This window comes from Channa argus, chromosome 16 (genome assembly GCF_033026475.1).
Source record: "Channa argus isolate prfri chromosome 16, Channa argus male v1.0, whole genome shotgun sequence".
Lineage (NCBI taxonomy): Eukaryota > Metazoa > Chordata > Actinopteri > Anabantiformes > Channidae > Channa > Channa argus.
Genome location: NC_090212.1, coordinates 7,367,651 through 7,394,746, shown reverse-complemented (window position 1 = coordinate 7,394,746; position 27,096 = coordinate 7,367,651). Strand labels below are relative to the sequence as shown.

The 27,096-nt window shown below is 38.2% G+C and overlaps 2 protein-coding genes across 4 annotated transcripts in view; both read right to left on the bottom strand.

Annotated features, from left to right (window-relative positions):
* tiam2a (TIAM Rac1 associated GEF 2a) overlaps positions 1–862 on the bottom strand; it is a 106,572-nt gene extending 105,710 nt beyond the window's left edge. Inside the window, exon 1 of the mRNA XM_067479467.1 lies at positions 816–862. The gene's annotated coding sequence lies outside the window, so the exon portion shown is untranslated. The remainder of the gene's footprint in view (positions 1–815) is intronic.
* scaf8 (SR-related CTD-associated factor 8) lies at positions 572–25,688 on the bottom strand. Of its 3 annotated transcripts, XM_067479472.1 has the most exons (21): positions 25,529–25,655; positions 24,577–24,660; positions 20,313–20,406; positions 11,009–11,053; positions 10,585–10,746; positions 10,071–10,227; positions 9,802–9,929; positions 9,431–9,607; positions 9,271–9,350; positions 9,005–9,125; positions 6,041–6,172; positions 5,732–5,841; positions 5,222–5,415; positions 5,014–5,114; positions 4,596–4,709; positions 4,253–4,409; positions 3,755–3,885; positions 3,356–3,497; positions 3,221–3,268; positions 2,852–3,082; positions 572–2,727 (listed from the first exon to the last, which is right to left on the bottom strand). In XM_067479472.1, exons 6-21 carry the CDS (start codon positions 10,147–10,149, stop codon positions 830–832), a joined length of 3,843 nt encoding a protein of 1,280 aa, XP_067335573.1. In that variant the 5' UTR covers positions 10,150–10,227; positions 10,585–10,746; positions 11,009–11,053; positions 20,313–20,406; positions 24,577–24,660; positions 25,529–25,655; the 3' UTR covers positions 572–829. The 3 variants fall into 3 exon arrangements, with proteins under 3 accessions (XP_067335573.1, XP_067335572.1, XP_067335574.1); XM_067479471.1 differs by lacking the exon at positions 20,313–20,406 and having other exon boundaries at positions 25,529–25,688; XM_067479473.1 differs by lacking the exon at positions 25,529–25,655 and having other exon boundaries at positions 20,313–20,403; positions 24,577–24,648.
* Positions 25,689–27,096: the final 1,408 nt, after the last annotated feature.

Genomic DNA, 27,096 nt, shown 5'->3' with positions numbered 1-27,096 from the left:
GTCTGTAAAGTAGTCTTAGTTTCCACTGGTCCTGGGTCAGAAAACAGTCCTAAACCATGTGTTTTAAACAGACAAAGCATGTTTATTTCAAACTAAAACAATATCCACCCAACATGAAAACATCTCGCTGTTCATTTTGCGTTTTCTTACCCCTGGCATGTCATTTGCTGTTTGTGTTCACTTTATAATTGGAAACAAGTTACACACATTTATTTTGGGGATACAACATTTTTCATGTTTTCATTTTTAAAAGATGTTCGTTCATTCTTTTCAATTACAAGCAGAGGTACTGGTCTCGCTGTACGCAGGCTATTTGTTCTGCTTAGAAGTAGAAAGCACTGTGGAGCACCACAAAAGCATTCATTGAAAACTTTGCAGCAGCATTTTAAAAAAGACATAAAACTGGGCCAGCAACTGCTGTTTTCAAGTATCATGTATATCTATATTCATCCCTTGTTAAACAGCCAGGATTTCTTACTCTCTTCCATAGGAAGTTCAAAGCCCAATTTCCGCATACATATTTAAAACATTTTGGCAGGCAATACGATAAAATCCATCAGACTTAGATTAATTAAAATTGGTGGGGTGGCATTACAACTTAAAAAAGAAAATAAAATACAAACAAAATGTTCTGTCAATAAAACAGCTAACGAGCCTTCTATTTAAGTACACTGTATTTGGAGGAGATAAAATCGTTTGTTATATGTTATCGGAGAATTACTGATTTGACTCAGTATTCATCGTGTCCCCTGTGGTGGTGATTTGCTGACATGAGTACAGAGAAGAAGAGACAACTTTACAAAATGATCTTTTACCTACTGAGTGATGATTATGTCCCCTCAGTGTCTGTGACAGTGTCTACCACTGGCTGACTCGCAGCTTCCTCCATGGGCTCACTCTGTTCACTGTCTGTCTCCTTAAGAGAGACAAGTTGCTCCTGCTGCATCTGCTCCAGTTCACTTTCAGGGAGCACATAGCTGGAGGATGGGCCTTGAGAAAGCTCAGAAGAGGCGTCAGGTGTGGGTTCAGCCACACTGCTATCGTCCATGCTTGATCTACTGACCCACAGAGGTTGGGGCGAGGAGACGCTGTCTTGTGACTTCTCCTCATCCTGCTTCTCCAGAGAGTAAGTCTGCTCTTCAGGGGGGGTGGTAGCTTGTCCGAAGGCCATAGGTGAGTCCCGGCATGAGCCCTCAATCAGTGGTGAGGCTTGGCTTGGGGTCTTAGTGTCTGGAGAGGCCGAGGTCATGGAAGGGGATTGGGCTGTGAGCTGGGTTGGTGATGCGGTTTGTGGTGATGTCTCCAGCTCCAGTGGTGACTTGGCCTGGGTGAGAGACTCAGCTAATGGGCTGTGGATCTTCCTGTCAGGTGAGTGAGCCAATGTTGGTGACCGCAACTGAGGTGTCTCAGACGGACCTGGGGTTTGTGATTGGGGTTCAGGAGCAGCTGCTTGGTTCTGTGATGGAAGTGGAGTTTTGAGCTGAACAGGAAGCAGTGACTGATTTAGACCCAAGAGAGGTTTGGCTTGGGCTTGTGGCAGGACTGGGGACTGGAATCGCGACTGTATCTGGGGGTTTAATTTTAGTGGTGCAAGCAGTTTGCCTTGGTTCAAGGTCAAGTTGGGATTAAGAGGTGGAGTTGGGAGTAGCGGTGTAGGTAGAGGAAGCAGAGGTGTCCAGCTTCCACGTTCACGTTCCCTCTCACGGTCTCTCTCTTTGTCACGGTCCCTGTCACGTTCATGTTCTCTGGTGCGGTCTCGGCATCGCTCCCTGTCTCTATCCCTTTCTCTGTCCCTTTCACGCTCTCTCTCTCTGCTGTGGCGGTTACCATTCATCTCCCTTCTGAAGTCAAAATCTCTTTCATCTCTGTCTCTTTGCCTGTCCCACGGTCGTCTTCGGTCATCCAAGTCTTGATGCAACTCACTGTCAAAGGGAGCTGTGGAACCACTATTTCGGTTCCATGACTGAGGCCCTCCAACTGCTCCAGCATTGGCAGGAACCCCAGATACTACCCCCGCTGTCCCAGGACGGCTGTCAAAACGGTTGGGGAAGTTCTGCACAGGTGTGGAACGCTCCTCCTGGAACCCTTTTGGACCACCAGGAGGCTGCTGCCCTCCTCGTTCATCAAAGTCCCCTCTGGTCTGGTTCCAACGGTTATCAGGAGTGAAGCCTGCAAGGGCCTGCAGACGTCCCACTAGGCTGGTCCTGGCTGGCTGCGTCCCTGGAGTCTGTAGCAAGGGAGGCCTGCCTCCTCCACCTCCTCCTGCTGCTCCACCACCACCACCACCTCCAAGAGGCTCCCTATGCTCTGGTGGAGGGGTCCTCAGCAGGCCTGTGCTTTGCTTTTCCATAGGGGGGAAGCGGTAGTCCTGGTCTTTGCCCTCATCAGCACCAGAGGAAGACTCATCTTCTGTTTTAGATACATTTTCATTTGTAAGGTTTGGAGCCCTGTGAAAGGGGTCCATCTGAGAGAAGGGGGCTCTAGCACGGGCTTGAGCCTGGAGGGAACTGTCAAGGAGACCGGCAGCCTGCTGAGCAGAGCCCTGCTGCATGAGGAGTGGAAAGCGGGCAGCAGCCCCAGGCTGAAGGAGATTAGGCCGCACTTCTAGAGGCAGTAGACCAGGCATTCTCTGCCCAGTTAGACCTGACTGATGTAGCGAATGGGTTAGGGAAGCTGTAGGGTGCATGCCTAGGAGACCCATCCCACTGCGGACTGCATTCTGCATTCCTGAGAACAAAACATAATAACAGAAAGAATTATTTTAAATTCTATATTACAAACATAAATGCATATAAATCAAAGACGCTTAGATCAGAAAAAAATCTCTCTCTCATGGAAAACAGTGCTTCACCTTGCAGTGTGAGCTCTGCTGCAGCAGCAGCATCCATTCCCTCTGCAGCCTGGGCTGTTTTTTCATTACTGGGTTGCTGAGTTTGAACTCCCACTGGGTTGAACACACTGGTTCCAGGGATGGCTGAAGACATGAAGCTGCCGGGGATGGTGCTGGTCGGAGGGATCATAGCACTGAATGGTGATTTCTTGACAGATTCTTGGCTTGAGGTCACTGTGGGCTGCACTAGAGCTATAGAGTCATATAGGAGAATGTAAATATAAACCAGCCCTAATAAATCTCAGCAAAATGCCTTCGAAAGACACATTGCAAATTCTCAAAACAATATGCATGTATTAGTAACAGGAATAGCATGTTATAAACACTTACAAATGGTTACTGGGGCCATGGCTGCTGTTTGTGCTGCCTGCATGAAACCTTGACAAAGGAAAATGTTTTTTTTTAAGATTATGAATTTCAATATGTATAACACTTATATGAGGTTATGAGGCCAGCAATATTTACCTGGTGGAGGCTGTGAGGTATTAAAGCCAGCCCTTATGAAGAGTGGCGGCGGCACATAACCTGGTGGGGGTATGCCCATGGAGACAGGGAAGGTAGGTGGCACCAGACCTACGGCACTGGGAACAGCCTGTGCCACTGGTAGCTGGGAAAGATAAGAGTGTGCACATGTTATTAAGGTAATTTAAAAGCAAGGTCGCCCTAGCGTTTTCTAAAAAGCCTTCGGTTAAAAAGATCAAGATAGTCCTACATCCTGCAAAAAATGTAATTCTCACCAGTAAATATACATTACAAAACTGAATTTAAGGTCACTTTGATTTGCTCCAGTTACATAATTTTTTTTAAGTGGACACCACAGCCTATTTACATTTTTATCTGTGTGTAATAGATGCTCTACAGTACCTGTACAGGCATCATAGTAACCTGCTGGTTGTATGTCTCAGTTTGGGAGTTAGATACTGCTGTAGTCTCTGTGCTTACTGGTTGACTCGTAACTTCCTTTGTCTGCTCAGCATTCTTGGCTGCTTCCCACTCTGCAGAGAAAAAGAAATTCAAAACAAATTTCAAAACTATCACCCAATGCTTTGTTTGGATTTGGAAGTTTAAATGTGTTTTTCCATTTCAATCTTTGTCTCAAGTTTTCCAGGAGGGTGGGAGGGATGGGATTTCTTTAGGGATTTTGTGCATTATCATTATCATAACCAAATAACCAACTGAGGGAATAGGGTCGAAAACAAAACAGCTGATCAAGTGCCAAGAAGCATCTGTGTTTGAAGATCTGTTATTCTTTAATCTGAGTGTTCAAACTCTGTGTATTTTACATTGAACAAGCATTTTGATTAAGTCAGCAGGTCATTGCCAAAAAAAGAACTTAATGTTTTATTGTGTGTTGTGTTTTACCATCATTGACAGTTTCCTGATCAATGATTCCTCCTTCAGCAAAGTCATCCAGGTCATCGAGCTTCACCTTCTCCCATGGTATGTAGGTGACACCCAGGTCCACATCCCAAAATTGTTTATACTCCTGCTTTACACCCTTGTTCAGGGCCCATGCAATCTGGTTTAAAGACACACAAGGTCAAGAAACTGAATTTTTCAAAGTAATTTGCGGGAGCATACACAGAACGTTGTAAACGGAAAAGTAAACTAAGGTTATATGACTGGAGGGCAAAGAAAATTCTATTATGTGAAATCACAAGCAGAATAAAAATACAATGAATCAGATTATGAAAATAATGTATACCTTGATAACCTTAGAACCAATCTTGAAGGAGCCAGTGCTAAGCTTCTGGCGGGCACGGTAGGCATCCTGCCTGTGCACCATACAGATGTAAGCACAGCCTCTGGGAGGGATCATCTGCCAAGCCACATACAAACATTTAAATTACTTTACAGAACAAGGGAAGGTTACTAAGTTTTAGATGTAGAGGGAACATGAGAGAGTCTAATTACTAAAGCCCCAGTGTGTAATTAAATAGGCTCTGGTGTATAAATCTAATCTAACAAACAAATACAGTGGAAAATAACAGCCCATCAGAAACATCTTGAGTTTGCAATATAGAATAACTGGGGCTCACCAAATTATTTTCATTTGTACATTTGGTAGACACAAGAACTGGTTAACATGCATTGACTAAAATAAAGGTTTAGGTTCTACGTACATTGATAGACTCAATCTGGCCATATTCTTCAAACAAATTAGTGAGATCTTGCTGAGTAGCCTTCTTGTCCACCTGGCCCACCCACAGAGTTGTGCTGCACACTAAGTAAGGGTAGAGAAACAAATATATATATATAGATATATATGGACAGTGGCAAAAAAACAAAACAAAAAAAACAATACAATTTTCAACAACGACTTCCATTTACCACTTAGAGTCTTGGATCGTATGGGAGGCAATCCTTTTTTCTGCCGCTCTTTCTCTCGCTCCCGTGCACGTCTTTCACTTGAGTAAGACCGTGATGACTTTCTCTTGCGATCTCTGGAACGGGAGCGCGATCGCTTGCGGTGTTTACGTTTCCGAGAGCCAGATCGAGATCTGGACCTTCTCCTCTTAGGAGACCTACAGTGAGAAAACACCAAAATGCAAGAAAAAATTCTTCAGACTGACTTTTTCTCAACAGTGTTGACAGTACTTAGCATTTGTTTACCATACGCACTATCGTTAGGTACTAGCCAAGGTTTAAAATTAAAAGACTACAGAAATCTAATATCACAAACTCGTATAATTACTCTTGTAAAAAGCATTCAAGAACCTTGAGGGCAACACTTAACTTAATAAAGTTACAGAACATAGACAATTTAAAAATGTTTCAGGCACATTTAACAAATTTTTTTCAGAAATGAAATGAAAGATCTTAGAAATATTCGAGGCTGACCTAGAGCGTGACCGTGAGCTTGTTCTGGAGCGCGTACTAACAGTTTTCTTCTCCTCCGCCTCAAAGATTTCTTCCTCCATTCCATCTGGGCCTTCATCCAGGTCCATGTCCTGAAAAAAATACATGGTCATTCCACTCTATGCAGTATTACAAGGTAAAAGTACAGCAATGCATCAATTACTATCAGGCATAAAGTAAAAGTTACTTTAGTCCTTGTCCTAAGTCCTTTATTCTCAAAGCAAATTAATGCAAAAGTATAACCCACCCACCCAAAAGTATGGATTGTCTAATGTCTCATTGCAAGCATACCTGCTGCTGATTGTCTATGGAGTCATCTATCTTGTTATCTGGCTCAGGAAGCTGTGGCTGGCTGCTGTTCTGAGCAGTGGCAACGGCATTCTCTTGGCCAAAGATTGAGTCCTGCCCTTCTATGCCCATAACCTGGAAGAATGACAAGAGTGGTATATGTTTTAAATGTAGATTATTTAAAACATCTAACGAGGTAGCTGTAGGCATTTCAAATTGTAGATACAGTTGTTGGACTTCTATTATTTTGACCACATCACTAACCAGATCAATTACCGCTTTTGGTAGAAATTATATTCATACATGGCAAATAATTTACTAGTAAGTGTAGTAGAGTAATAGAAACCAACATACCAAACAGTCATGGCATGCATGATGTTGAGTCTGTGTAATAGAATAATTAGCTAAAAGCAGCATGTTCAAAATAATAGCAGTTTGGAGTTCAGTTAGTGAGGTCATTCATTCTGTGCATAAACGGGTTTCCTTATATAAGGACGAAGACAGCAAATGTTGTAAATGCTGGTTATAATACATTTTAAAATGGATCATTCCAGACATTGCTCACAAGTACTGTAGTGTACTTTGATTCAAAAGTTTATTGGAGAGGGGAAAACATAAAGGAGTGCAGAAACGGATAGTCTGCTCAGCTATAATGATCGCAATTGCTTTAAACTGTAGACCAAAACCAAAAGATATAGAAGAATTCAGCAAATGATACCCCTCAAATGAATCACAGACTAACCAAAATGGCCAAGACTTAGCCAATGATCAGCCCCAGGGTGATCATTAAACTCATTGAACTTACCTGTGAGTACTGTAACAAGTAGAAAAAACCTATGTGAAGCCAAGCTATTGGCAAGAACTTGCTGGGGGTCCCATTACTGAAAAAAATTACATTGACTGGCCTAAAGAGAAATGGCGCAACATTTTGTGGACCAATGAAAGCAAAATTGTCCTTTTGGGGGTCTAGGGGCCACAGACAGTTTGACTGCCCCCAAAATCTGCATTCAAGTACACTGTGAAGACCGTGAAGCTTGGTGGCACAAGCATCATGATATGGGGATGTTTCTTATACTATAGTGTTGGGCCTATTTATTGCATACTAGCAAACTAGTGATTGAATACATCTAAATCAGTTTTTCCACATGGTGGTAAGAGGATAATATAGGTTTTGCACGCACACACAAAAACATTTGGGATATATATTTCTCCTGTAGCATGTTTGGTTGGCAAATTCCATGTTATGGTCAAGTAAAACAAAGTGAATACTAATAAGATGTATTTATTGCACACAAATAATTTCTCCTGTATGTCTGACTAGGGGCCTTAATTAAAGCCCTCTGGGATGTTTCTTTTCTAACAGTCTGTTTACGCTGATTGTATATATGACAGAATATTCCTGCCAAACATGCCAGTTATGAAAGAAAATGTTTAACTGTGCAATTCTTTTTAAATAAATGTTACTTTTAATTTTAAATTTTTTTTTTTAAACAATTCATTTTAAATTTATGAGGCCAACAAACTGGAACTTGCCAGGGGGTAGTCCAATATATCAGATTCAACATCCCATAAATATAATTTATTTTTGCCTATGTATGGACTTGGTTTAACAGTACAAAATCATATTATTAGAGCTAATATCACTGCTCTGCATTGTAAACATTAAATAAGTAATTTCAGCTTGCGCGTGCACACATCTGCAGAGCAAAGAGGCCATAGACGAACAGACAAGAGAAATGTGCACTTCAGTTGTGTACAAAGTCCTTCAACGCACAAATCGTACAGCCCTTAGTAAGTCAACAACATCTGTTTGCAACAGCTGGTTCTCACTCTGCAAGTAAAAAGGGGAGTAGAGCGGATGTAGGACAGACAGTGAAACTTGTGCACGTTAAAAAAGAATGTCTCTCGGATTCCTTTGTACCTACCTGTGAGACGTTAAAAAGAAGCAAACTGGTCTTCAACGCAACATCACTAGATATAAAAATATTTTTTACCTGTCATGCAAGCATGGCGGGATGTCTTGTTGGCATGACGGGCCGCCATGCTTGTACCCATGTAGCACTGAAACACTATATTGCCTTATGCCAAAGAGGAAATGCCCTTGAAAGGGTGTTTCAACGAGACAACAACCCTAAACACACCAGTAACCGAGCAGCAACTTGGTTCCAGATTAACAAGATTAATGTTATGAGAGTCCAGCCCAATCCCCAGACCTTAATCCAACAGAAAACTTGTGGGATGACAACAAAAATGCTGTTTCTGAGGCAAAACCAAGAAATGCAGAGGAATTGTAAAATGTAGTGCAATTGCTTGTTCACAGATGCCAGAAGTTGATCTCTGTGCATCATAGATGCGCAGCAGTTCTCAGAAAGTGGTTATACAACTAAATATTAGTTCAGTGATTCACAGGAAAGTTAAACCTTCAAGTAGTTTTCAGTTTATATAGTAAATGTTTGAATTTGTAAAGAATAATACAGACACTTTCTTTAAAGTAATAACAAATTTGATACATTTTTCTTCATGTATGATTTGGAATAGAATGTGCAGTGTTCCCAATGCATTTGCGTGTATGGAAATAAAAGCTATTATAAAGCATTTTGAGCTTTACTCGCTTTTTTTAAATATGCAGCTATTATTATTATTATTATTATTATTATTATTATTATTATTATTATAAGCAGCTTTATTTTTGTCAAATGTTTGACTGGTCACACTCTCTCTAGATGCGCATTTGACCACTAGTGGATATTAAAACATAAATATGTAGATGACATCCACATATTTGCACATATATCCAATTCAATTGAATAATTGCAATGAATGATATCTTCCTACCTACGTACAATAAAGTACAACATCGTGAGAAATCTGTTAAACCAGGCCAAGCTCCAGCACATCACAAGTCATGGCAAACATTCTAACCCAAGCAGTGTTGTGTGTGTATGTGTATGTGTGAGAGCCAGCTACCTTCTGTTGATGCTGCTGGTGCTCCAGCAGCTGCTTTTGAAACTGCTCCAGATTTTGCTGTTGTAGCTGCTCAGCCAACTGATGAAAGAGGGAACTGTTGATGGGTTCAGACACCATGGGCCTGGAGGAAGTGCAACAAAATTAGATAAAAATAACACATCGAATATAGCTGATAGTGACAGGATAAGAAATCTGAATCACTATTGACAAGTTAGTTTTGTAGTAGGAGGAAAAAAGGTTATAATAAAGTGAATAAGTGTACTCACAGCTGAGATGATGGGGTATCCTTTTTAGAGTCTTCACCACGTTCTCTATCATTTCCGAAGTCAAAAGGACCCAAAAGTTTCTGTGACATACAAACACGAATTTGGGGGGTTAGGTGAAGCCAAGACATAAGTAACTAAAAACCGATGGCTGTATTATTACCTTATTAAAAGAGGAGACCCTCTGCTCCAGGGGGTTGAGACTATTGGCAGTGGCAGCAGCAGTGAGTTGAGCGGTCAAAGCTTGTAACTGCACCACTAGGCCGGCATCTAAGGCCTGCAGCAGAGATGGCTGGGGCTTCTGTTGCTGCATCTGCAGACTTTGTACCAGTTGCTGCAGCTACAAAAAGGTATAAAAAAGTACAATAATAAGACAGATTTTCCACTTATTACTTATTTTCCATACCTACACAAACTGCAAAATGCTTTTTCTTGAATCATCTTAGATTGTTAAGGATTGCTATTTAGTCAAAACAAAACCTTTTCATTTCAACAACTCATTAACTTGGATGGTGGGTGGACATGTTTACTAACCTGCTGTCCCTGAGGACTTTGTAAAATTTGTGCCACCGCAGCCACAGTGTCTGTATTAGTAATCTGGGAAGCCCAGTCAGGCAGACTGTGGACGATGTTAGCCGGTGTAGCTGGCGTGGCTGGCGTGCCTGGATAGAGAGAAATAGAGATTGCAATATAAAGCATAAGGTAACCACATTATCTGGTGGGATTAAACAAGTTATCTGGCCATATTAACAGAGACGATGGGTATGTGTAATCCCTTATACTTTCTGTGTACACTGACTGACCAGGTGTAGTGTTATTGACTGGGGCAGCACTGGTAGGCATCACAGGTGTGACACTGGGAGGGGGAATTCCTGCAGCCATGTCCAACAGAGGCTGGATGATGTCACTCTTGAAGACTGCATTCTTCTGCCACAGGTTCAGGACTCGCACTATTTTACTCTGGAAACACATAACACACGACAGAAGCAAGTGTGACATAACCATAACAGCTGAAGGCACTGTGCCTTAGGAAAGGTGTAGGATAAAGACGGACAAAGCCAAACTATTTACCTAAAACAACAAAAACCATGATGTTTTACTATTTCAGCCTCACTCATATAAGACACATTTTGCACTGACATCCAAACCCAGTGGGGTCCAAGACAATTTGGGGTAAAAGAGAGAGAGATGTGCTGTATGACCTAAATGTAAATTGCCTAAGCTATTTATTAAAAACACATTTTAAGTGTTATTTTCCACTCTTTTTTCATCAGATTATGATAGAGCCGGGATAGAAACTATTAAAAACTGGCTGACCTTATCATCTGGAGGGCAGCGATAGAGGTGCTGGAACGTTGCAATGATATTCTTGGTGAAACGTGGGGCAAAAACATCCTTTTCTGTGCCAAACTGGTGTCGTGACTGTCTGACAATTGAGTCAATCACATACAGCCCTGGAACCTTGTATTCTGGTTTGCACTGTAATAAACAGATAGCTGGTGTTAGGGTATTGAAAAACAGTTGAACAATCTATGAATTTACTGTCTGTGAGCTTTAATGCATTACTTAAGAAATGAATGTACAATTTTATACAACTGAACTAACACTTCAAACTGCACAAAAGTAATTTGTGGAACAGGCAAGAGAGAATACGGAAAATGACTTTGTACATTCTTTTATGGTTTAGTTCTCAAACTGTAATGCACAGATTAAGATGTGACCCTTTTTAAATATAACTGACCTTTTGAATGAATTTCTCCACACTCTGCACAACATGCTTGTAGAACTAAATGAGAAGAAAGAAAACAAACAAATTAAGTGAAATCAAAAGCAGTAATTTAATCTACACTGATTCATGATTTCCACACCAACATGTTTGACTTGGTATATCTAATATAAATTGCATCTATCCATGAGGGTTGGAGTGGACTCTTTACAGACGCACGTATCCCAAACATCTGTGTCCATGCTGCCAAAAGGCTGACTTTGCATGTCCCAGACAAGTACAGACTCATTTCATACATTAAAAGGTATAAACTGTTTATTTCAACATCCCTGACAATGTTCTTGTGATGTGGGTTACACATGTAATTTTTTTCCAAAGGAGCTCCTCTTCTTACTGCCAGTTGCTGTCAAGAATTGCCATTAGTACATATTGGTGCTAACAAAAAATACAAAAAAAAAAATCTATTTTCCACATCACTGCAACAGATTGCAAGAGTACTTAAATTGTGATGAATAAGAAAAATCTTTATTTATGTGCCATGCATTGGCAATTGGCATGCAAACATTTGCTCTATGAAATCGTCACATATGCAACTGAAAACAAAAGCTTAAAATGTAAACACTTGGGTGTTTAAACCAGTGCAAGTGACGAGAGTGTGCGTGCAAAGAGATTCTCCAAGATTTTATGGGCAATTGATTGATGCAGGGACCATGATTAATGGATCTGAAAGTACACTTGTGCTGCTGTTACTGTTGTCTCTTTTTTGCTCCTCTCTGCTGTTTGTGTTGGTGGGGAGGGGCTTTCTTGACACCAGATAAGAGAGCCCAGCTCAGGTGAAATATTACTGATATGACAGAGTATTATTAGGGTATTATTTTGATTCCAGTGGAATCTCCAACAGAGTCTGTTGATGATGCACCTGATGATGCAAGTGCATGTCAAATAGAAGGCAAAAAAGTCTGAAGTGTTTGAAACCTGAGAGAAAAGAAGTAAAAAATACAAAACTGCATTGTGTAATGATTAACATTTCCTCTGTTTTGCTATAACCTTTTTCCAGCCGGTCTAACAATGCAAAGGTAAATTGTTGGTTTTAGATTAGGTAACAAAAAGGTTTCTCTACAACAGTCCCACGTACCTCAATTCAACTAAACAAATCTGAAGACCAATACTATCACTTATATTATCCTGGTCATCTAAAATCCTTAATCCATCTAAAAGCTTAATTCAGCCTACTCTGGTTGAATAAGACTACTACAAATTAAAAGTTAACAAATTAACAAGAACTGAGTGGACTGAACTAACAAGAACTGACAACTGGCACTTTGGAAACTCTCCAGATTAACTGGTAATACTGGCTGTGCTTGTTCAAGGCATCAATTTTTGACAGTTTGGCTCAATTATTAATAATAATACAGCATGCTGAGGAATTACTAAAAGGTAGCATATTGTGTTTGCTATATAGCTGCTGGAAAATGACAGGGGAGTACGAAGTAAAAATACAGAAGACCAAGTTAAACTTTAACTCCAGACCTTTTTGCAAAACCATGTTACTTCACAGCCTGCAGTTTGGAATCTCTGCTTTTAATTTATAAATGTGCCAACTCTGAAGAACTACCACACAACAAACCACAGTTACAGCAGGAATAATATACATGAGATTTAAGGGGTTTAATATTGTGTGATCACAATTCTGAAATTGCAGTCTTGAGCCTCATTCCAAAGGAGCCACTCACAGGTAACTGATCTTGCTTTAAGTTATTCAAGACATTTCACCTCCATAGGGCGCCTTCAGTTCCAACGCACTTGACACTCAGTGATAGTGTACACTCTGGGTCAAACTTTTTAGGTGTACACTGTCACTGAAATGTGAGCCTAACAACGCACTTGATGATCAAGTGGGACAATAATTCACAAGTGATCTCAATGACCCTCAAGGAGTCAACAACTTAACAAAACCCAGGCTAAGGGGGACACACATTTCTCTGCCATGCATATGCAAAATTGGGTTTCTATTTGGCTTTTTACACATGACAAATGGCTGCAGAGAGCGAGATCAAAAAGTGAGTGGAGTAAGGAAACTGCATTTTCTATTGCAATTAAGTTAAATCTTGAAGCCAAGCTTCCAAACTCAGTCCACAGTACAGGAGATATCTAATGGCTGATCTGCTGCATGCAACTATGATAAATAATAAACTTGCGCAACACGTTCTGCTGAGGTGACCCCTGAAGGAACAAACCGAAAGCCGTTGATCTGGATGGTTCACAATTTTGATTGACTTTTTCAATCTTCATGAACTCAAGCCAAGGATAACTATAAAAACTACATGTTGTTCCACAGTAACATAACACAGGTCCATATGTATCTCATTGATATAAACGTTAAAAGCAAGACGTTAACCCCAAGACCAAATGTGAAATAATACCAAAATAATAAGGCCTACTCATAGTAAATGCATTTTAGAAAAATCCTGACAAACACGTTTTTTTGTCCCTGAATGTCTCAACAGCACACAATCACACAGTAATGGTTTCAAGCAGCAGCATGCAGCTAATACTAGCATTTCTAGAGACATAATGACACCTTCTTTTAATGTAAAGCCTGCAAACAAAGGGGAGCAAAAGAGAGAGGATCTGGGACACCTGACATTTCCATATCACTGATGTAACATGACCTTTCTTAGGTTTATTTCATGGTCTTCACCTGCTGCAAAGTAAAAAAATGCTTAGACATCTACAGGAAAACACAGAGAGCTGACATCATTGCCGTAACTCAAGCCTCTCGTGCTGCCTTTTGAGGGACAGCAGAGGAAGCACCAATTCTAAATTCTGATTTAGGCATTTTCCCCATTATTCAAAATCCAATATTTGACTTATTTAAATTAATTTGAGCCCAACACTACTTCAGGCATCTTTAGACCTTGAGGTCAAAACAAGTACAGTGCAAAAGTACATAAATATATTCCTCAATGCATATAAGGATTTTACCCTTTTCCCTAAAATTATAGTCTAAAGAGCTGTGGCCAAGGTGATTGAGACACTATGGATTTGTATTAATAAAATGTGTCTTAAACCACAATGTGTCTGTAGTTTTTGATTAATAAAAGCTGATCTATTACTCTACAAATAGCCAGTAGATGGAGTCAAAGTAGTAGGAGAGTGACTGGTGTATGACCATCACTGGGACCACATAGAGAAATTTGGTGCAAAAGTTAGAGTAAAAAATGAAATTCTTTCAATAAATTGAACAAATTGCAAGTCACATTAGGTGCTGTCAAAATCAAAGTTCTCCTTCATTTAGAGATAATGCTGCATGCTAATGTCAAATAAAAATACCCAATAGTTAAGTACACTTGCTGCCACTGAGCTGATCTAAGTCTGAAAACCTACAAAGACCAGACAGTGACATTGGCCATACACAACTCTTTGAATCTAAAATTAATAATGATCTATATAAAGATTGTGAACTGCAAAGTCCATCAGACAAGATTGTGATTTAGCTCTACATTATTTCCAGGTTACAGTTACAAAACATTTAACCTGCCATTTAAGTAACTCAGAGTCAGCTGTGTCCAGAAAGATTAGCAGCGATGGCAAAGTCACAAATTTGAGAATAAAAGTGTCAACATCAGTCTAGTTGTCAAATCTAAAATGATCACTGTGGCCAATAACTTGATGAGAAAGGTGATGATCTCTTTGAAGACCAACTTTATGACATTACCTTTAGGTATATACATATATAAATACAAGCTTTAAAGTAGAAAGAAAACAGATCTAAGCAGAAGAAAGTAAATAAAGTTGAAGTGTATTAGCAGTACCAGGAAGATAAATGGAACATGATCTTTCTCACTGACCAGTAATACCAGGAAAAGAGCTTGACAAAGAAAATAGAAGTTTAAAAGGGTAACGGGTATAATTCACACAATTGTTGATTTAGCGGTAAAAGGTATTCAAACCATTCCTATGTAGCCTAAACTAACATCCTGTTTGATAGCTCATGTTATATAGAATGTTTCTTTTCACATATCATTACATTAATCTTATTATTTTGTCTATAATTTGTCTGTTTATTTTGTGAACATGTCCTTGAGGGCTAAGAGAATAGTTAGCAGGTTGTGGGCAGTGAGACAAGCACTGTCAAGACCAGTATAAAATAAGATAAAAATTGGAGGATTGTGCTATAATGGAAAAAATAAATAAAAAAAAAAAAAAAAAGAAGATAAAAATAAAATAAGGACTTGCGAGAGTGTATTTTAAGATAATAAATATACGTCAGTAAACCTTGTTTTAAATTGATGTAAATACAATTACTCAATTTGGATAAGCAGTGAATGCTGATAAGGAAAATACTTAATGGAGGACAGAAACTGAAGGAAGACATCTGCACTGACTTGATTGATTAAAGGTTACAAATTGTAAATACTTTTAGGAAAACTTTTTTTTTTCTTTTTTTTTTTAAATATAAACAGCATCATTTTTCTCAAACTATAATCATATTATAATAAGGTTCTTCACCTCTACACACAGACCATAGGCTCAGACCTTCTGAACTCTAGCGTCTTACACACACGAAAAAACTAGTGGACCTGTCTCTGGGCAACTGATCCAGCACAAAGCAGAAGTGTGCAAAGGAAAAGAACATCGCAACATTTATTTTGCATTATAATTTTTTTCAACAAGTGATTATGAAAAACAGCAACATGTGGTTACTATGTTTTGTTTTCTAAAAGGTGTGGGGTTTTAAAATGGACTTTAGGACATTAGGATATTGACCAGCTTTAAACAACATAACTAGATAATCAACACCAACAACACCAACAACAGCACCACATATTTTAGGTGTTAGCATTGTGCAATTTATCTCCATTTCAATCTGAGTTTTCTTTATTGGAATGGTAGCCATTTTTAATAAGATGAAAAAACAAACACACGCATACAAAAAACAAAAAAACCCAAAAGTAAAATAAAATATTACCTATCAGTTCACTAATGGAAGTCTTAGTGCAACTTCAAACTAGAGATCTATACAGCCAGTAACAGTTTAACATTCCTGTTGACAAGGTGGTAACTCTGGGGTTTTTCTTGAGCCACTTCCATTTCTAAAACTGCTGGGTGGTAGTCTAACAGATTCTTAAAAAAAAGAAACTAATCTACATTGATAAGCTACTGTTTATGTGTGTCTAGATCAAACATGTTCAAATTTCTGATGATTATAATTTTTTTCTGTAAAACTTTTTTATGTCAAGCTTTTTATGACAAGCAACACAGGTCGTACAGTTTAAGTTCTCTCAGTATTCTCTGGCAACCTGGTGAAAATGGTCGGCATGTAAGTTATACAGTTATATATTACTTGTGACCATATAAGTACATTTCTTTTTGCAAGGGAGGATGTTAAAAGACTTTGGGAACACCTCTGTTATATGTATCTATGACGGACAGAGAGAGGTAGACTTTAGGATAAAACAAAATAACATATGAAGGATGCTCAGTTTAGAGGGAGATATGTTGGGAAGTTTTACACTTTCTGCTACTAAATACTTGTGTAATAAATGTGTAAATAAATGTGCCTTTTATAAAAGAAGCACAATGACCATATTGCTGTATTGGTGTAAAGAATTTTGAGCATATACTCTAAAAGGTACTTACACAGGTACACTAACAGCAGTCTGCAAAGTTGTAAATTATACAGCTATTAAGTGTGTCTCAAGAACCCCACTTAATAAGCAGCATAGCAGTAAGAGTTACACATTTTTACTAATAAACAGCATAAGACAAATTAAACCCAAGCATCCCTGCAGACAGCAGTTGTCATAACACTGATGCTGTCGATGTTTGGACTTTATTAATTATGGAGCAAATTCCTAAATTCATGGTAAACAAGGGAATAAAGGCTTACTAACTCAAATATACATACCTATATGCATATATATGCATGGACATCTATGGATGGACTTTAACACAGGAATTAAAATTTTTACCCCATTTTTATTTAATTTACCCTGTAAACCACCATTAGGAGAAAATCAAATTAAGAGTCACACAAAACGGTCACTAATTATTGCTGATAACATGGTTGCAATCAGTGTAAGTAGTTTCCTAAGAAGTTACAGTTCAATCAGAGGCCAAGATAGAAAGGTAACGCATTGATACTATTCAAATAGTCCATTTATGTTATCAGACTCTTCTCGCCTGAGGTGTACATTAATCAGCATTTATTCTCTCAAACTTTACGACAATTGGTAAAAGGTAATCCTTAGTTCTAAAGGTGTGTGGAGACTGCACAAATCACGATATACTACACAAAGGATTTCAGTAGCCTTTGCACATTGTGTATATTAAAGACGACAATTTAAGACATACACCTAAAGCACAGCGATTTTGTAAGACACTTGCATAATGTACAGTCCACCAACTAGTTAAAACAAATCTCTGACTGTGAAAATAACTACAAAATTATTACATTTATTGGAGAATATCATCAATATGCTGCCTCTATGATAAAAAATGTGTCATGTCTTAATATGGAACAGGTTTACATGGATTTAAGTAACCAGGTTACAGTCGGCTTTGTCAGAAAAGCTGATTTCATTTATACATGAAAGCTGGTTTCCAAAATCTGGGTAAGGGATTATGGTAACCTGGTTTTCCCATGTAGATTTCTGCCAGTGAACGCTGATTACTCTGCTTTGTATATGAGTAACCAGGTTTCTAATCAGGTTTCTCCAACTACGCATGTACATAAAGAATGAATGAAAGTAGTGCCACCTAATTTTTCAAAACAAACTCTGCTGAGGTCCAACAGAATATTTAATTTACAGAAAGTGTCTCATAGAAGTCTAAATAAATCACTTTCCCCCTTGGATTTTTAAAATTCAGACTGCTGTTGATCAGCTGCACGCGCCTTTTCTTTTCTCCCCATGCACTGTCACTCTGCTCCAACACAAACAGAGACACGCAAACGTAGAGAAAGAAAAGTCAAAAACCTGTGTTTTTTTGGTCATTATATCGTTAAAATCTCTGTGCCAGGCTTCTAAAATAAGTCAGAGGAGAAATCAGATTACTCTTCAGTTATGTGTGTATGTGGATCACCAGAGAAAGCTGATTTCTCTGAGTACACCCGTTACTTAAGTGCGTTTAAAGACAGTCATTGACTATATTAGTGTCACGACTTGTTTGCATTAATGCCAATAACATCTCACATTAGGCTGCAAACAGAATAAGCATAGATGAGGGCCAAGCTCACACCTCTTTAATTGAAGATTTAATTGTGGATTTATTTGTTTTACCTGGAAATGGTTCAACAAATCAAATGCGACTCAAACATTTAAAATTTTCCAAGTGGTGTTAGGAATCTGACCAACTAATCCACTGCATTTTTCCCAACATGCATATGGTAGATGCTAGACCAACAACAGTAACAAACTCTTTTGGGTTAATAAACTTTGCAGCACCTGACAGATTCGCCCACAAACATGTTAGGGCTGGGCAATAAGGTCTATAAATAATTGGTTTGTATTTGCTTATTTAGTTCTGAGTCTATAAAATACTAGCATATAAATAGTCTATAGGCAAATGAAAGTGAGGAGAATACGATGTTTGCGATATAGTAATTTACTCCATCGCAGAGAACAAGCAGCAATATATTGAATATATTAAAAACATCCACCATTCCTAAACAATTTTTTTTAACTTGCAGGCATCTATGGTTACATTACTGTTATTACAGTATATTTATAACCTTGCTGGTAGCTGTAGTGTAGTTTGCACAGAGCCCTAACTTAATGGATATTAAGTGAGGAGAATACTCTGAAAAGATTGTGGATATCATCATTCTCGGACAGATTATGTAAAACAGATCAAATCAGCAGCAACACTTGCAGATTGTTGAACAGTCTGTAAAGACCCTGATGAAGACTACAGACCAAAATGCAACAGACATATAACAATAAAGTTATTCAATAATCTGCAAGTGTTGCCGGCGGTTAGAACTTTTTAAATATCACCACTATGACAGCAGTTTCTTCACTGTCTACAACTTGTTAGCATAGCATAAAGGGTGCATTGGTTTTAAATGTCACATAACTCAAGTAAGAGGTAGATTGATAGTGGTAACCTATGAACAGCAGAGGTCCTGAACTGGGAATTGCCAAATCGCAAAATCTCTAAAAAATCTTTAGCTTTAATAATTAAGTTGTTAATTAACTACATTTTTAATATTGCAGAATTAATTTATTATTGGTGATTTTTCTGTGTAAGGTTCCAAGAACAAGCACTCCCAAGTTTGAGAACAGAAGCCTGCAAGAAAGAGAGGGGGGAAAGACCAAAGCAAGTTTCATGCTTGCAGCTAAACACTTGGTGCCAGTTTGTAATCAATGTTTGCGATTAAGTAATTTACTCCATCGCAGAGAACAAGCAGCAATATATTGAATATATTAAAGACATCCACCATTCCTAAACAATTTTTTTTAACTTAACTGTTCTTAACTGTTTAACTGTTATTACAGTATATTTATAACCTTGCTGGTAGCTGTAGTGTAGTTTGCACAGAGCCCCAACTTAATGGATATTAATAGTGCTGTATAATAAAGAGCACCACTTATCATCAACCCTTTAAAACAAGACGTAGAAACAAATGACATTGAATGACATTGTCTCTCTATGTGCCAACATATATATCTACTACATGAGTATGAGAATCACTACTGTTCTTTCAAAACATTCAGGGTTTCCACACTGTGAAACAGACAACCTTGAGGGACAAATGAAATTAACAAATTAATAAATCATCTAACTAACTAACATCTAAGAGTCTGCACAAAGTGATTTTATGAAAAAGACACTAAAATATATTATCTCAGAACAATCCAACTTTACCCATCTATGTTGCGTTTATTCATTGTGTTGAGGGTGGTGAATGAATTCTGAATTACTTAAATCTGTTTTACGTTAAAGAAGCAGAATATGCACATGAATAAAACGAAAGGTTTCCTGAAAAGTTCTGAACATAAACCGAAGCCATATATGCTCTGTGAAGCAACAGGGAAAATATTCTGACCTAACTTTCAAGAATGGTGAAAAGATAACTGCATTATCTACACCAAACAGCAATACACTCACCAAACAATTTAAGATTGCTCCTCCAATTTCAAATACAATCTAAACCTCAAAGCCAACATCGACCAACGCATGACAACCAGAGACGAACTATGGCCTACAATTAACAACAGCAGAAGCTCAACTTCTCTGGGTGTGTGGGAGCAAATTAAATTTAAATTATTTTAGTCTTCTTCCATCTTCCTTGTGAAACAACCCATACTCCTACCTAAGCTGGTTAGGGATTCTCTTATCTCTTTGTAACTCTCTCCACCCCATCCTCCTGCTTCACTTTCAGTGCTTTGGGGGAGCTGGGAGAGCTGCTGAGGGAAGGGGAAACAGGTGTTATTCACAGGCAACATTAGGCACAGTAACACCATAAGCACAGCAGTTCCTCTAGAAATAAGAGTACAAACAGAAAAAGGAAATGCATTATCAGAAGCTTTGTAATTAAATGGCTGGTATCCTGAACTTAACATTTTCAACTGAGCCATGTGTTTTAAAAAGTAATTTCTCTCACTTTTAGCCTAAACATCTCAGAAAATGATGCTGGAGCAGCTTTGGAAAAAATATAAAAGATGTTAACTGGGACTTGGTATGTGATTGTTGGTTAGCCTTTTTGGTTTTGAGAGGTTTTTAATAAGCCCATGTTGCAGGAAACCAGCCGTTTGCATAATTTATAATAAGTACTGATGACAAGTGATTGATTGCAAGTTTCCCCCCCGAAAAAACTGAAATAATTGGCAATTTAGAGTTTAGCAATATGGCCTTAATTTCTTTAAAAAAAATAAATAAATAAAAATAAAAATAAAGAGCTGAGTCCATATTAAAGATTGTGAACAAAACAATGTCTCTTGTGTGTTTACTAATTATTTTGTGCAAGTGTTATTCACATTACTTTATCCTTGTGAGAATTTGACCAAAAAGTAAAAGCATCAAATTATAACGATCCATCTTTAACATGTGATTCTGGGTTTGCTACTGTTAGATAAAATAGCAGCTTTTGGTTGGCATTGTTAGAAGAAGAGATTTATCACGGATATAATTTCCAATAAGGCCACTTGCAAGACCTGAAAGGGTAAAACATTATGTGACCACAGGATCTTTAAGATAAGTTTCAAACTTAAAAGTGTAACATTGAAAAGTTTATATAAAAATGATCACAATAAAGTATGATGCTTCCACCACTAGTTGGTTCAGTCTTCCAATTAATAAATGTTTAATTCCCATCTGATTTGTGAACATCAATGACACGTGATCACACATCTATAAAGCTGACATCACAACGGCACGACTTGTGACCTAAACCTAAACACAACATTGAAATATAAACTGATGCCTTTTTCTGTCAAGAGTTTAATCTGTGTTTTTCAATCTGATCCATCATGCCTCTCTGACTAACCAGGTAGACCTCTGACTGACTTTCTGCACAGGCTGCTTCACGTCTTATTTTGCTCCAGGTTTACATAATACTAAACTGCAAACCCAAAACATCTTCATAAGCTTAAGTCAATTTCATTTGCCAACCACAATTACAATGACAATTAGTAACTAAGTGCTACCAAAACATAGTTGACCACATAGCAGCACTGTGGCTGAGTGTGGCTTTAGTTGCTTTGTACACACCATAATACTTGCTAAGTAACTGCAACTGTTTTAGTTTCAAACATTTTAACTACTATGGCATGCAGAAGCAATTACTCTGTTTGTCTAGAGAAATAAGATTGATTATAAGTTAAATGAAATGGTCAGCAATAACTTAACAGTAAACCTTTAGCTTGGCTTCCAACCAGGGCAAAAATAGCAGCCGAGTACTCTAATGCTAGAAAGATGCATTGAGATTTGACATGTCACAACAGCAAAGGCACAAGTCTAAACATTACAATTAACAATGGTTACATTTCTTTTTGCTGCTGTTGCAGGGTCTTGGTACTGTGCTTGCTGTCTCCTGGTCAAACTTTCCTAACTTTAATGGAACAGTTAAAAACAACAGGCTTTAACTTCATCAGAAATACAGTATCTGGGCTTTCCCTACAATTGTAAGTCAAAAGCTCTGTGAAAAGGACCTATTACTGTAACTACATCTACTCAATTTATAACTAAGATATTAGAAAGATACATTTGTATGCTTCTAAATAGATCAAAATTATTTATTAACGGCAGCAGCATGTGAATACGCTATATTTGAACGGATCACCACCAATTAATAATCAATTGAATAATGTCTTCAAAAAAGAAAACCCTGCATGTTTAATACATACTATTTAGTTTATAACAATATCCCACTGCATAGTACCAGCTCAACTGGACTCTACTTTTTTGCTTTTAAATCAGACAAAAGGTTACAGGTGGCGCCTAGTACTTTTAGGTTACAAGTCAGCTGAGATTATACCAAATGGTAACGTAAAAATACTGTAGACTACTACTTAGTCAGAGGGAGGTTTCAGCACCATTCTCTCCACAGTTGTCTTGTCTAAACCAAACTCCAGTGAATGGGGTCCAAAACTCTCCTGTATGATTCTTTTAAGCAGCCTAATGTCTCACTGCCTTCAGCCCTTTCTCATATTGCTGTGGCTCAGGAGGTAGAGAGGTTGCCCACCAGTCCCGGTCTTGGTGGTTCAATCCCTGCCTGTTCCTGTCCATATGTCTCGCCTTTGGCAACACACTAAATGTCAAGTTGGGTTCATAGCAGCTATTGCCATTGGCTTGTCAATGGGTTATAACGAATCAAATTTAAATTTCTCTGGATACCAATAAGGTGACATCACTGTGTCCAGGTAGCATCATATTTACAATGGAAAGAAAAGCACTTGGTAAATAAAGTAGTAGAGCACTCAATCTGACACTACACAGTGGAAAAGGCTCTTTACATGTTACATATATCTGTTTTAAATACTGTTGTATATTTAAAAAATTTTAAATATACCATTGCTATAACTTATACACAGTGGAATCTGCATATAACTGTCAACCCCCCCTGCATTTTCTATCCACTATTCCTAATAGGGGATATTGTAGCCCCATAGGATCTCAGGCCTGCTGAAGGTCCTTAGCCCTAAAACCTAAAACAAATAGTAATCATCACACGATGGACTCTGCTCATGGTATGAAATAGCATATGTATCCCCTATGGAAATTGCTTGTGAGCTAAATTCACATGTACATAGAATCATATGCATCATGCTAGCATGTTGTTTCACTCTTCCTAGCGAAATCCCTCCCCCCTTTTGACTGCCTGATTTATTCACAAGCCTAACAAATTTTATTACATATTGTTGTTTAACAGGAGTTTCAAGTTTCAAAACTTTAAAGAAGACAAAGCGGGAACTGGACAGTAACATCTGATTGAACTTTTTAAGGTCTGATTTTAAATATATAAAAGATACAAACACGAGAAATTGACATGTTTACATAAAACCATCCAAAACAAAGTGTTACAACACAAAATAAGTACACTGAAAATAAATTAGTTATTCTTATATTTATATAGGATATGAGACTCAGTTATCTGATGAGAGGTTGGTGAGTAATGGACTCATTAACTGACATAAGAAGGATATCAGCAGTTTGCAAAAAGAATTTGGGTACCCTGCCACTCACATCTAGATTTTAGTATTACTGCATAAGAGACATTACCGATGTTCACAGTAATGATATCCTAACCCTTCTTCTTCTTAGTATTGTGACTTCCATTCTCTATACGTTATTTGGTGCCTAATTACTAATTACTTCGGCATAGTTTGAGCTAGAAACACAGTTCAAACTTCAAAATGTTCAGCTTATAAAGGACATTTTGCTTGCATACAGCTATTTTATCTACTCTCCTTTCGGCTTATCCTGTGAGTTCAGGGTCGCCACAGCGGATCATTGTCTGCTTTGGCACAGTTTTTACACTGGATGCCCTGCCTGATTCAACCCTCCTCAATTTCTACCGGACTAGGCACTACACAGCTGGGGAGGGATGTTAGGTGTTCAGTGTCTTGCCAGGGCCGGAGATTGAACCACTCACCCTTTGGTCCTTAAGCAACTGCCTTTACCAACTGAGCTATAGCTGCCCCCTGTATACGGCTATTTTATATCTTTTATAAATCATCAATAACAAAACACAATTGCCTAAAAGTTTTTGCCTAAGGCTAACTGGCCTTTACGTTTGCCGACCCAGTATATAACAAAGCAACATTTTGTTTTCAGCTAAAAAAATCCGCGCCAAGTGATTTCCATTTAAATCTTTTGTATTTCACTAAACACTGTGTAATAAGGTAGCATTTAGACAAAAGACTGAAAATTTAATTTGAGACATACTGTATTGCTGGCTACAATAGATTTGTTTGTTTAAAACCTAAAAAGAATCTGCTGAGGACAAAGGCCCTTCTCATGTGAAATTTAACTGCACTAATATACTTAAATATTAGTCATAACCATAACAATTGGACAATTCACTGTGATGGCCATTTCTTTATTCCCCACCTCATCCTTTAACACTACATACTTACTTTTATAGCTTTGATTCCTGACTTGGTGATCTGAGTCATCTTGGCCTTGGAGATGGGAGGCTTGTACTCATTCAGTGAGTACAGCTGCAAAATGAAAGGACACAACACACAACAAATGTTGTTACACAGAGCTAATAAATCACAATACTAACTAATAGACCTTTAACGACTGAATAAGTGGTAACTTAACCTAAAGCATCATCCCTGCTTGCCTGTATGTACTGCTCATCACTAGAAAAACATGCACGTTTTGGTGCAATCATTAAAAGTTAAAAATGTACGTTTTGTTTGCTGTCAGCTTTGAAATATGCCTTATAGATCACTGCTGTCAGCTGTGAGGGACAGTGAGGTCAACATTTACAATGATTGTGCCAACGTACAGACTTCAGTCTGAATGCAGACAAATCGTGGTTGCAGTACTAGCTTTCAGCCCTTTGGTGGCTAGCATATCTAGCATTTTGTGTATGCTAACATTTGATTATTTCTAATCTGTTGCGGTGTGTGCATCTTAGTTAGGTACTTAGTAATAAAATGAAGCTAACGCAAATGCAGTCCGACATAGGTCACATTAACAACAACGGGCGTTTTTCCCTCATCCGTGTGCAGTTAATTCTCTCACCAAGTTATGTCACGCAACTGAGGCGGTTTTGCTAACTTGTAGCTAGCTAGTTAACGAGTCACCATTATCACTAGCTTATAGAAAATCATTTGCTCCTAAATTGGTGATATCACACGGTGTGATCTAAAACATTTCCCTCACATATAGTATGGACTGTCTACATAAATAAGGCGCAGAGCGGTCTAACGTTTTCACTATGTTATTGTACACAGACTGCGGCCTTGTGTAAAACTGCTCTCCTCTCTTTTTCTGCTAACGTTAGCCGGCTAGCTAGCGACAGCAAATATGAATACTATCAATATGTTCACAGATCTGCAACTGTTTCATACAAACCTCATTGTTAAAGGCTTTTACGGCCTCCATGATGCTGTACTTCGGCTCGCAGGTGGCTGTAAATATTTACAGGTGTCTCTTCATTAACCGGTTTGAGACATGCATGCTCTCGACATCTGGCGAGATGGAGGAGACTGCCAATATGGCGCATAAACTCAATGGGGAAATCTACAGAGACCGGCGACTCCTAGCGTTCACTTCTGAGCACAACATGTTTTCCAAATTTGAGACTTTGGGGATATCGTCATTACGAGAAATTGATCTAGTTTTTACGAGTTACAGAGCTAAGGACCTGGTAATTACGAGTTATGTTTCTCGTAATGACGAGATTATGACTTAGGGATCTTATAAATACCATAACGTTTCCGAACCTGACAGAATAATCAGGTTTTTTAAGATGTCTTCATTATCACAGTAGTTAAGTGACAGTTTACAACACTTTCCAAACTTTACAGTAATAAAATGTCGATAGTTAATTCGGTGGACTTCGCTTTCCAAAATGCCAACAAATAGTCTATAAAGCGAGGTTCTATTTGCAGCATATGACGCTGTATGTTTCTTCTGAGTCAGGAATTTGAAAGCTACGCTTAGGAACTTGCTTGAGAATCGTCACGTTATTAAGTTTCCTGCATTGAAACGAGAATATTAGTGAGTTATCTTTAAGTCCAATGATAAAAAGCTAAAATGAACTGTTAATAGCCAATTCGGCACATTTAGTGTTGCTAAATGTAAACATATGGGCTAAAAACGAGGCAAAGTTAAAGCCCACGATTCAACTTTCTGTATCCATGGCAACACAATACTTCCTCGCAATGGAAAACTTTTAAAATCTAATGTTTAATAATTTCCTAAGATCAGCAGATCAAAACGTGTAGAAAAGTGTAAAATGCTGCAGCATTCGCAGTAATAATATGATACGGTTCAAATTTCAAAACGTTCAGCTTATAATGGCCATTATTGCTTGCCATTATTGCTTGTATACGGCTCTTAAATATCTTTTATAATTTTTAGAATTTTTAAAAATCGATGATGTCATCGATTAGATCAACAGGGACAATGCTTTGAAGTTTTTCTTACTGGCTTTGAAGGTTATATAAAGAGCCGACATCTTGTTTCAGCTATTCAGCTCAAAATACAAAGACAGTTCAGCTTTTATTCAGCTGTTTGTAAAATTCTTCCAGCGCCGAAACATTCACAGTGCATTTTCTTTTTTGGAAATGCTTTGTCTAGTATTATTCTTAATTCTCAATTTTAATTAGGCTATTTAAAGACTTACTGAATATGATCTTAAATATCAATTTGTGTGTTTTCTTTTCGACATAGTATTTTAGAAAAGTGTCAAATTAAACGGTAAATAATTAACTCGTGTGACCAACTGCTACAAGAAACAGGAAGTATCGTGTTGCCATGGACACGGATAGTCACCTTGTCGGCCGCAAATTGAACTTGGAAGTATTGAAAACTGTCACTGAAATACTGTGATACTGAAAAAATTCTAAAAACGATTATTCTAAGGCATGTTCGGAAATCCATGTCATAATTATTGATTAAAACATTTATGTTATTAC